Genomic DNA, 11972 nt, shown 5'->3' with positions numbered 1-11972 from the left:
GAGTTGAGACAAGATTCCAATGATTTACTAATATGATCCTCAAATTCACCAGGAGTATTTCCAGCACTAAGATGGAAATATCAGTGCAACTGTATACAGTATTTGCAGTATTTGCAGTACCTCATCTCAAATACTACATTCAATTCTGGCTACTTGTATTTAAAAAAAAAAAAGAGCTAAAACTTGAGGGAAGAAGAAAACTTAATGTGTTGAGTGCCAGAATAGGAATCCTTTCTTTCAAAGGATTGATCAGAGGCAAAGATATATTTAAGTGTAACCATAACTGGTAGATACAGACATAAAATCCATGGTGTAGAGAGGAGACTAACATGACAGCCTCAGATCACATTCTCTTCCTGGCCCTGAGAAAACATTAATTTTTGATATAGCTTTGTCATGCAGCTACATAAAACAAAAGAATTGTCCTACCATTTGGAAGAATTGTAGGTTCCCAGATTTTCAGAAGTTTCGTGAGTTCAATCATAAACCTGGAATAGGGCTCGGTGAAAATGTTATCTATTCTACCATTCTCAAACAGGTACTACAAGAGAAAAAACCGGGAAGACAAACAGTTTGTGATTATATAACATTGCAGAGAAGATACAGGACATCAGATTCTTTTCCTTTCTTGTGTCCCAGTGCCTTATGGGGCCAAACACTTTGGTGAAATCTCCAGTAAAACAGCAAATCAAATTTCTGCAGGGATTGGGACCTCTTCACTACGAAAGGAGAGATCTAGACAAGAACTGTGGTTAATATTTCAAGCTCTAGAGCTGTTTTCTGCAAAATCGTCTTCCTCTAAATATTCTTGAAAAGGTCTGCCTATAAAAACCATAATTATTGAGTATTTTTCTGTTGAAAAGAACTTTACATGCTAATACCTCCTGACAAGAGACACAGGCTGCTGAAATTGCTCAGCTTGCAGCACCAAGGAAGAAAAGTTCCTTAAACTTGCCAAGGAGCAGTTTAGAAAAGTTTTCTAAAAGTCAGGAGTTTGTATCAATAAATAAGTCAAAACTGGAACACAAAAATCACTGATACTCCTAGAACTTATCAATGGCACTTTGAATTTTAACTCTTTTTACATTTTGTCCAAGCATAGCAAGGAAAAAAAAAATTAAGATGATTCCATGTCTAATTAAATAGGTTTTATGTTATAAGTAGCTTTTGACTCTTGATCTCAAAATGCCTGTTTCAGAATAGGAACAAGCAGGCTGCTCTAAAGGAAACAGAACAGAAATATACTGAACATTGAATTTTAAACACAAATAAGTGTTATTCTATGTTTGTACTGCTACTGTTGCAAGGCAGGCAGTAAGGACTAACTACACTACTCTTAGTATTCACTAATTACAATGCGGTTATTCCCAATGTATTTTTTCTGTAAATATTGCCAACACAACAGGTGTCTGTCTTGTCACTGGGAATCTTTCCTGGGCAATCCCTTCCATGTAAACTTATATAGCACCATGCAATTATTTTAGATCTAAACCATTCCATCCTAAAACAAGTATTTCTGAGGAGCAAATCTTTCCTACACACAAAAAATTATCAAAAAGTTCCAAATCCAAGTACTTGTGTCTAGATAGAAACACTCATCCCCCACATCACATTCCTGTAAGACCAAGAAGAACTTGGTCACTGTGACCATAAAAAAATCCAGAAAAATTAGTTCTATATGGGACTAAGGGAAACAATAAAACACAAAAAAGAGACATTCTTGCCTCCTCTATAAACCCCAAGGTCCTATGTGGGACTGTGGATGTCCCATAAATAACCAGAGCAAGTTCTGCATGTTCTCAGCAGTGTCCTAACTCCAGAGTTACCTGCTGAATTCCAAGGCACAAGTATAAGATGCTGTCAGGGTCATATTTTTCTCCGTTTGGTCTCCGCACCTCTTGAATAAACTGGCACAAGCCAAAACTCAGCTCAGCAAATGTGCACGAGAGAATGTCCTCCTTGAGCTTCACAGGATGAACTGGAGTCGAGGAAATGATTAGCAAAACTAATTAATCACATTAAATCTTCCCACATTCCTGATTATTTCATGTAGGCAGAACTCCTAAATTCCTGTCTCCTACATGAACTACCCTGCATGACTAAATGGTGAACTCCTTCCTAGCTGTTGGCTGAGAATTGAATGATTTGGCCAATAAAAGCCAGACCAGCTGCGTGTGCAATCAGTAGAAATGTTACAACGAGTACTGAGGCTTGCAGGAACTCAGAGCCCAGACATGTAAATGTTTGGGAGTCTGCTGAACCCAAAATGTGGGATGGCAGTGGTTACATGAGCTTGAGTCAGCCTGGGGTTGATAAATGGGTTTCACCCCTCCAGCTGGACTCAGAGGAGTGAGAGACTCACCAGAGTGAGAGAAAGACCTCAAATATTTCCCACTAGTTCTGGACATGAGTTGAGTGCAGCATATCCCACTTCTTAAAGGAAGAAGGAAGGAAGAGTTCAATGGGACATGCAGGGGGTTTGGAAAGGGAAGCAGAGCAGCCAGGAATTGATTGATCAAATGATCTGCAATGAAATTATCAGGCTTGGCTGCTCCACACCTCAGAAGTGCCTGCTTGGGAAATAAGCAGGGAATCTTTCTGGGAGTGGGCACAGTTTCCTGGAAATGATTGTAATATTTACTTCCTTAGCCTCAAGAAGAAAACATAGCAGTTCATGTGAATAATCCACTTCTGGGAAATAAACCCCAACTGTTCTCATGGAATGACAACAAAAATTCCAAATAAGGGATGAAAAAGCGGATCTCATCCTAACTAGAATTTTTCCCTTCAGGGGTATTTCTTACGTAAGTCCTGCCATGCTTAGTTCTTTAAATTGCAAAGGTATTTATTACAGTTTTCTCTCTTCCCAACCATCCCCAAAGAGCTCAATTCTATTCTTAACTTGAATTCTCTGCTTGACCCTGCAAATTTGCCCACAAAACTCAGTGCAGTGATGTAAGATCTGAGACAGGGAAAAGGGGAGTTAGACACTGCCAAATCCCAGGACTGCTGGGCTTTTGTAAAAAAAAAAAAAAATCCATGGAAAAATAAACAAAATAGTATTTAATTGTCATTATTATCTATCACCCCAGTGAGACATGAGGAGCAATAAAGTTAGTTTCAGGCAGGTTGCAGCACAGAATGGGCAGACTTTTGATATGTTTCTTTCCAGCTGTGAAGCCTAGAAATAGGGTGTTAAGATTTTGATGTTGGATCACACCATTTTTTTACAGCAAACAGTTCTGCTGACCAACAAATACTTCGGGAATGTGCCAGCTACAGATAAAATGGATGGGGCCAAGTTGGTGTTGTCAGCTTAGAATTATGGCCTGATAAATCTGTAATTTCATGGTTCTATAATAGCTCAGAAACGCTCTGCAGCTGCATAAAGCATCTGTGCTACAAAGAAAGAATTACTGCATGCAAAGTAAGGCAAAGTGGAGATTTCTAATGTTTTAGAGACTTATTTTAAAAGGAAACGGATCCATTAAGAATGTAATAGCTATGATTTTTAAATGCATGGAAAGATGCAAGACAGAATTCTATAAAATCTGTTCTCCGCTCACGGGTATTGCAAAACTCAGTGATATCCAATCTTAATTTTTACTTGAACAATGAATCAAGCCAAGTGCTCTCCCACTAAGAGACACTTTGTCTCTCCACTGAGAGACAAATTTACCTGAAAACTTCAGGTCCCCTTGTTCCTCCTGTGCATTTTTCCATTGGACCCAGTTTTTCCAGGCGTTTACCCCATACATGTACTTTAGGGTCATCCCAGAAACAGAGCAGCCGGGGTAGGAGCCCTGCATCAGATTCCGGGGCTCCACAGCAACTACAGACTTCTTCCGTCCCTACAGGAAACCAAACACATCAAACAAAGCAGCATTTTATCAGCTCCTCATCCATGGATGGTTAGATTAGATTGTTGTTGTTTCAAAATTTAAGGAATTTGTGTTCCTTACCCGTCTTTTTGGCTGTGGGAAGCCATCCCTGTGTCTCCGTCTTGCCCGCGAACGTGAATGTAAACCCGGTCCTTTACTGAGAGGGTCAAATGAGTCTGAAGTCAAATCAACACCATGAAAAGTTTAATCACATGATTTAGCAGCCCAGGTAGAAGTGTCACTGTCACTGAGATACTATGGAACACCTCACAGTTGACAATCACACCTGTATATTCAAATAATGCTGACATTTGACTAATTAAGCAATCTGTGCACTTGCTGTATAAAGATAGTAAATTCTCAATAGGACAAAATAGCCCCAAAACAGTGGGTGTATTTATTCAGATAAATATGATCTTAGCCCCCACTCACATGGATTATACCCAGGGACACAGAAGTGATGAACTCAGAGGAGTCAAGCAAGGCTTCCTGCTACTCCTGTCAGGGGCTCTGCAGAGCGCTGTCTTTAAAGACAGCAGTAATATTTTTAAAATAGTAATTTTTAGCAGATCAACTATTGCAGCTTTAAACATCCAGTGTCACTACACAAAAACACACAAGCAGGCTGCTGAGACAATGCTCATGCAGAAAGCTGTGTGTGCTTTTATAAAACAAAGAGTTTTTCTTCACATTACACCGACCTGATGGGAAATCTGCCTCCAGGTCCTGTTCCACATCACCTTTGGAGAACTGCTTGAGTTCTGGATCAGGTTCTGGCAGGGCATTGGATCGTAAGGTGTAGTGATTCAACTCCTCCTCCCAGCTGTGTGGAGTGGACACTGCTTCTGATTCCAGATCTCCACTGTACGTGCTGCCCTGGTCTGCAACGAGAGGGATCACAGGCACCATGTGCTACAGGAAAGGCAGAACCAGGAGCTTGCAAGAAAAGATACAGCAGGATCAAAATCCATTTGCAAAATAAAAAACCTGACTGACCTTTCTCAAATATCTTGGGGTCCAGGAAGAGCTCGTGCTCGGATGTTTGAGATCCTTTAGAAAAAGAAGGAAATCTGTATCTACACATGATGGACAGCTTGCACAACTAATACAAAATACTTTGAACAGAAAAAACGTATGTATTAGGTCATAACATTAACACACATGCTGGGTCTTCTCCACTAGAGTTCTCCTAACAGCTTTCTACCCTGGTCATGCTGTTGCTGAGGAAAGAGAAATGCAGAGCTAATGTAGGTTTGCTTTTTCAAAGGCTTCCATCCCTCCCTGTTTATTATTTGAGTCATCTGCAGGACATTTTGTTCATCTCTTTCCAGCTTGTTTCACTTTCATTACATGGGTTGGTCACTATCCAACACACTCTGACCTGTCTCCCCCCTCAAGAATCCTCCATAAAAAGCCTGACAGGAAAATATTCTTTTAAAGCAGCTGCTCTGTCTTCTTGATTTTGACTCCTCCTCCTAACACAGATCTGGAGGTTACTGCCTCTGGTAACCTGTTTCTGTCAACACAAGTCAAATCAGCATCTAGGATCAGGGAAGGAAATTTTCGTGGTGAAAGGACCTTCACCTCACTGCATTTCATATCCTTTTCAAAGCCACCACCTACCACCATGAGAGTGTGTTTTTTCTCTCTCCGCGTCTTCTGCAATCATTTCTGCCATTTGAAGGAGATCAGCTTCAAATGGATTAATGGAGATCTTTTCCTTGTTTTCCTGAATATTTTCAATGATCTTATCAGCATTATCTGGGGTAGTTGGGATGAGCATGGGAACAGGTACCTATGGAACACGTGGAAAATATCAGAACATACTTAGGGGTGAAGTGAAACAGCAAATACACAAGTGAGGTCCCTCCCATTTAACCTTAGATACATTTTAGGACTACAAAAATGAAGTTAAAAATAACTCCAGACTGGACAGCTCTGTACTCTTTCTACAGTTTGGTAATTCTGTGTGATGATGTTTAACCACATGTGAATATGATATGATAATAAGGAGGGAAATGGCTTAGAGGACTCCAAATACTACTTGCATGACAGACAAAACACCCAGTGACACAGTGCTTGGTATGCTGGACACAAAACAAGCCTGTAAACCACTGACTTCTGTAGTGAACTGCAGCATAACTTACAGGTACTGGCATCCCCAGGGGAACTGGTGTGTACTGGGTGTAGAGGTGGAGGGGCACTGGCACAAACACTGGTACAGGAACAGGTACCACAATGATCTGGGGTTGAGCAGGTTCTTCTCTTTCTGTTATTCCAAAAACAGAACAAACCAAAAATTAGAAAATACCACACAACAACCTGAAAACTAGTTAAAGTCAATACATTCAAAAATACTCCCTGTTACACAAATCACATATTACTCTCTTCACTGCAGTACAGACAATTCCAACAGGGGTAGGAGATCAGACACCCACCTGTCTGGCATTCTTTGTTTTGTGTGTGAGGTTTGCACGAGGTGGCCTTAGTCTGGGTGATTGGCTTGCACAATAAAGCTTTGTTTTTCAGAAGCCTGGGTGGTTTTGATGATGGCAGCTTTAGGGCATCTGTCTGGGTACTTGCCTGTTTGGAAAACACAAATGAGGGCCGAGTCAGTATTGGTTTGAAGGATAACATAAGACCAGCGTTTGTTCTCTACTGTGTGAGCCTGAAGAATTTAAAACTCTATTTGCTGATAAAAATCACCATTTATAAACTACTGCAAAACAAGCTTGCTAATGTATTCGGTACTTTCTGGTCTCGTGCTCAATTTACTCTGATCCAACAATAATGTTATTTAAAGCTAATTTTGCTAATAAAGCTAATTTTGTTAACAGTGCAGTGAACAAATCTGCAAGAATATTTGGTTTCTGTAGTCAAATAAGCGCTATAAACTTTTGACCTTGGAATGTCAGAAATATAAAGAGGAATTATGTTAAGGTACTTCTGATGACTAAAAGCCTGGCTGATACAGACCCTGATAAAACTGAGCAAACTAATGTGAAACCACTGAAAACGAATGTAAAAAATGAACACCAATTCTGGCAGCAGCAGCATCATTTCCTGATTCCACACAGACTGACTATTTATGCTTGTACTAATTCCATGTCCTCCTAACTGTAATTTTCAGTCATGCATTCAAATAACAGGATCTATTTCAAGAGGGAAAACTCATACTCTAATCCATAAATGACACTCCAGCTAAAAGCAAAGCTGTCAGTCTTCCAGAACCTAAAGCTACATAAAAACATCTCTGTCTTTTAAGAGAGTTGCAAGATATTATGCCACATACCTCAAAGAGCTCAAGAATAGGAGCTCTCAGAATTATCCCCAGGTAAGTGGTGACAGTGGGTCCCCACATCTCTGTTACCACACTACCAGGGAGTGGGGAAGGAAAATGAAGCTGCAGGAGCTTGGTTGCATCAGTCCCAGCAGCCCAGGCTGGTCCCCTCCCTCCCGTGCTGGTCCTTTTGCCATCCTACCCCACTTCTGAGCACAAAAGGCAGCCTTAAGTGCAGAAGCCAGACATGAATTACTTGAGAACCACAGGCACCTCAAGAGCTACAATCTGACAAGTTTTGCCTCAAAATATCCAATCTGTCAGTGGACACAATCAGACTTCTGTACCATGTAAGTTCTATCCACTTTTAAAAAAGCATCTGCAAGCTGGATGAATTTTAAATCCCAATCGAAAATCAGTTACAAAATGATGGTGCCAAATTCTTGGATACTTTACTTGTTATTAATACAATTTGGGCAAAATTGAGAAAAATCTCTCGTAAAACTTACATCTCCTATTGTTTTTGCTGTCACAGTAGGGACTGCACCTGTGAAGAAAAAAACCCATACAATAACATGTCTACTTATCATCAAGGACCATAATCCATATTCTGCCAAGGTCAAGAAAAAGAATTCCAATTAAAACTCATTCCCTGATGTATGTACATAAATTTAAGTCATTATTTATACCTAGGTAAAGGAAGGACAAACGCAACCATCTGCACTGACGTGAAGCATAATGAAGAAGTGGCCGTTGTTCCAGTAAAAAATAAAATCCCTGAGCAAATATAAATGTTCAGGAATAGAGATGTAAAAGTACAGGCATCGTATTCAGCTGCCTTACCCTGTAAAACATTGTTGGAGTTAACAGTAGGCTGGGCAGCTGGGGTGCTTGCAAGGGACACCACGTTTGCTATGACAGGGGTTGAGTCCTTTCTTAAAGAAGGAGGGCCTGAGGAGGAGGCTGGTGCCATGGAAAGGTTTGCTGGACACAGTGGACAGAAGAAAATGAGAATAAGCAGTAAGATAATTGAGAAAAAAAGCATTTCTGAAACAACACCCACCCTTCAGATCTGTCTCCAGATGAAAGAGGCTGCTGTGTGAGAAGGGGATGTAGGTGTCAAGCTGCAGCGTTTCAGTTTAAACAGGAGCTGGTTCCACAAGCAAATCAAGCAAGAAGGGAAAAAAGCTCCCACCAATGTAAGCAACAGATGTGCACCAAATTGAAAAGCTGAATATGGCCTGGTGTACACTAAAAACTTTCAGTTAATATTTTAGTGGTTTTGGGTACCTTACTCTTGCAGCCACCATCAGTCAGTGGGAGATTACGCCCCTCTTTAGGATCAGCGATATTACTGCCTTTTGTTTCCCTTTCTCTTCCTGTCTTTGTGGGCCTTTCATCCCTCTGTGTCTCATTCCCTACAGAAATTCACAGTTCCTGTTCCTGTGGGCTTCATTCCCACCCTCATTCCCATTCCACCTGCTCAAGCAAACAGCTACAGCACTTGTTAACCTTGGGACTGATACTTCCCAAGAATCAACACTTAATGACACAGAAATGGGAACTCTTCACATGCCTACACACTGCACAGAAGTGGCTGGTTTAAGTGCATATATAGGAGTCTGAATTTAAAACAATTAAGTCTATGAATTTCACCACTTGATTGTTTTTGTTAAAAGAATATTAACATTCTACCATATCTTCTAGGTGTTATGAAGACAAGCTGGATATTTAACAAGTCTTCACTAGATATCCGTACATTTTACCCCAATGAAACAGGCCTTTGTTTCATGAAAGTGACTGAAAGCAAGTGCTTTTGCTTCATCCTCTTTAAAATTTGTTTGGTACATGAAGCAATTGCATTTCATACCTACAGAAGTTTGAAACCGTCTCAGGTAAGAGTGATCTAAACCTGAGCCTACTCAATAGCAACAGACAAGCTCCCCAGGAGAAGGCAGATCTTGAAGAGTTCACTGAAGTGAGTTTGCAGATAAACATCCATCCAACCCCACACATCAAAAGGCAATACCATCCCCAGCCTGGTTTACCTGTGTTGTTTGGGAGTGGAGGGTCAGAAGCACCTTGCTGTTTACAGAACAACAGAATACAAAGCAGATTGCAAAAATGCTTCATCTCCCCTTGCCATTTTATGGATTCGTTGAGTTTACCTTGTCTCTTACAACCATCACACTTTGCCATCTAGGAAAACAGAGTGAGGGAGAAATTGAACACACTTGGAAACACCAACAAGGGGTATGTGTACAAAATTGTCTACAAGAGGATGTGAGAATACTGCTTACCTGGTAAAACAAAACAGTGAATTTAGACATGCACTCCTCTGAGCAAAATTCTTCTGTTTTCCCCCCAAAGTGATTCTGGACCAGTTTGGGGGAAGTCTGTAAACAGTAACTGCACATTTTACAGTGGGTTCCCCAGCGCTTAGACAAGTCGTGTTTATAGAGCAGTTTACAAACTACAAGAAAACAGCAAAAACATCCTTTAATACCAAAATGACAACCACTCAGCACTTCTAATTCCTGTATTTAGTGATGTCTGTAATAATTCGTTGAAACATACCATTAAAATGTAAAGTGTGAACAGGGTTCTGTGTTCCTAAACCTAACAAACAGACTCCTAACTTAAAAATACTAGATTTCTTTTAGTATAACCAATAATTTTAAGGCAAAACACTTGTGACTTGATTTTTCTGAGACAGGGTCTTGCCCTTTCTTACCTTCGCTACAGAATGTTCTATCTACGCCTGAGAATCTCACTGTCTCCTTGATAATTTTCTCAAACCTGCAGTATTCACACAAAGCCGTCATATTGCCCTTCTTCTTATACTCATCACAGCAGGTCTTCCCACAGAACTGGAACATTTTACCCTGCAACGCAGCCAGAATGTTTTGGTTTCAATGTTTGAATGAGTCACATCCCATATAATACATTTAAATTGTTAATAGAAATGTAGAAGAGTATTTATACCCTTAGAAATCAGCAACAGACAGCACCAGCAAATGAGTCTCCCCATTTAGCTTTATAATAAAGCAAAATTTCCTGCAGAAAGCCCTCACCAATGTGCTTTGTCCTTGGATTAAAAGGAACATCCCTGGGTCCAAGAGACAGGGATGTGTTTATTAAGCCAGGCAATCATTTGGTTTGGGGTTTTTTTGGAGTTTTTTTTTCTGGTTTTAAGATCATGGAGCTAGTATCACTATTAATTTCATATTGGTTAAATGACACCAAATCAGTTTCAAAACCCTCCATAGCAAGTCTTGGCAAGCAACAAAGCAGTACTGACAGACCAGTGCATACAAACTACAATTTCTTGGGTTTCTGTTGTGAAAAAAAGAGCTTGAAAAGGCCGAATCTTTATTACCTTGTAGTCAAGCAGCTCTGGTTTGGTGGCAAACGATCTGTTACAGTGCTGACACTTGATTTTCACAACAGAGCGGGTAAAAGTGACCTGCTGGCACTGGGCAGCCAACCTCTGGAGCCCTGCTGCAGCCGAGGTGCTCGTGGAGCTGGGGGACACGGTCGAGGTGGTGCCACTGGCCGAGACCACCGTCCCCGAGGGGATGCTCACAACGACCTGGCCTTGTGACTGGGGCACCACCGAGGAGTTTGGTCCTGCAGGCTTGTTGAACAGATTCTGTGGGAAAGCAAAAAGACAGACTTTATTTTACAGGGTTACACCTTGCACCTGGGTATTTCCACCATCAATTTAGCATTCTGTTAATTCAGCTAAGAAGAAATCCTAGATGTCACACCTGAAAAGCTACTACACAATTGTAGCTGCAAAAATTGCGTATGCTCCCATCTGACATAGCCAAGTGATACTGAGGGTTTGCTGACGTTTTACAGCTGTTGCACTGAACTTGAACACCTGAGGGTGAAACAGAGAAGAAAAAGTGATTTATGCAACATCAAGTTGTATTGCAGCTAATTTTGCACTGTGCATACAAAAACAGAGTCTGAATGACGAGCCAAGGCACAGACAGAAGTCCGAGACGACGTTTCCACAGATTCAGAAACAGACACTGCAGCTGCTGTGCCTGTTGCTTGCCAGAAATTTAATTAATCTCCCAGTATCCCTAGGATGTCAGTAAGCATTTTTCTATTTCCACATGAAAAATAGCTGAAAATGTTTGCCTTGCTCCATGCAACACTGGGCAGAAGTAACAAAGCTGATCGCCCCCAGGAACAAGGGGCAGAAGAGTCCCAGCAGTGGCATGGCACATGTCCACACAAGAGGTTTGTCTAGCTGGGAAACCCACCCGCTGCACTTGCAAGAGCAAAAAAAATAGATTTAAGATTGGTTATCATGTTTAAGCTCCCTAAAACCAAAACTGAAATGGCTGTACTGTCACTGCTATATTTATCTATGGTAGAATGTCCTTACATTCCCATCTCAGCATTTCCCTTAAAAAAAAAAGCCACTTCCCACCCTCCCAAAAAAAGAATATTGGCCTTAACTTTCAAGACAAATAAAGTTTGGAAATGAGCCACACACAATTAAGTTTCTACAGAAGTAAAAGGATAAGCTTACCTGAAGAAGTGACCATTTTTACTCTGTATGCTGACAAACAGTTAACAGAACAAAACAGTTCCGTCTTCCCCAAGTTATTTGTGCACTCCACCATCTCAGCTGAAGATCTCAGAGATTTACACAGTGTGCAGGGTGTAATTTTAGCTGACTTCTGTGGGAACACAGAAGCTGGGTGTTCATTTGAAACTTGGCATTTTTATTAACCTGGAAATTGTTGCTAATATAGGAAACATTTATAAAACGTGCTGGTATGCTTGAAACA

General features: G+C 40.7%; 1 protein-coding gene across 6 annotated transcripts in view; it reads right to left on the bottom strand.

Annotated features, from left to right (window-relative positions):
• Positions 1 to 11972, bottom strand: part of ZMYM4 (zinc finger MYM-type containing 4) — a 39491-nt gene that overhangs the window by 5299 nt on the left and 22220 nt on the right. For 5 of the 6 annotated variants that reach the window (XM_042015491.1, XM_042015490.1, XM_042015493.1 and 2 more), the window contains 17 exons: positions 11711 to 11861; positions 10932 to 11047; positions 10541 to 10813; positions 9896 to 10046; positions 9462 to 9634; positions 9210 to 9360; positions 8005 to 8145; positions 7671 to 7708; positions 6320 to 6464; positions 6029 to 6150; positions 5505 to 5676; positions 4878 to 4931; positions 4583 to 4762; positions 3963 to 4057; positions 3680 to 3851; positions 1827 to 1978; positions 430 to 541 (listed from right to left, as the gene is read on the bottom strand). In XM_042015491.1, coding sequence (XP_041871425.1) covers positions 430 to 541; positions 1827 to 1978; positions 3680 to 3851; positions 3963 to 4057; positions 4583 to 4762; positions 4878 to 4931; positions 5505 to 5676; positions 6029 to 6150; positions 6320 to 6464; positions 7671 to 7708; positions 8005 to 8145; positions 9210 to 9360; positions 9462 to 9634; positions 9896 to 10046; positions 10541 to 10813; positions 10932 to 11047; positions 11711 to 11861 — 2398 coding nt within the window. The remainder of the gene's footprint in view (positions 1 to 429; positions 542 to 1826; positions 1979 to 3679; positions 3852 to 3962; positions 4058 to 4582; positions 4763 to 4877; positions 4932 to 5504; positions 5677 to 6028; positions 6151 to 6319; positions 6465 to 7670; positions 7709 to 8004; positions 8146 to 9209; positions 9361 to 9461; positions 9635 to 9895; positions 10047 to 10540; positions 10814 to 10931; positions 11048 to 11710; positions 11862 to 11972) is intronic. The other variant, XM_042015492.1, reaches the window with a different exon arrangement.

The sequence above is a fragment of the Corvus kubaryi genome, unplaced genomic scaffold (genome assembly GCF_017639235.1).
Source record: "Corvus kubaryi isolate FWS band 111438036 unplaced genomic scaffold, C.kubaryi_AGA036_p1.0 split3-37304, whole genome shotgun sequence".
NCBI classification, from domain to species: Eukaryota; Metazoa; Chordata; class Aves; order Passeriformes; family Corvidae; genus Corvus; species Corvus kubaryi.
The sequence above is the reverse complement of the archived record's forward strand: the minus strand, read 5'-3'. Positions and strand labels throughout refer to the sequence as shown.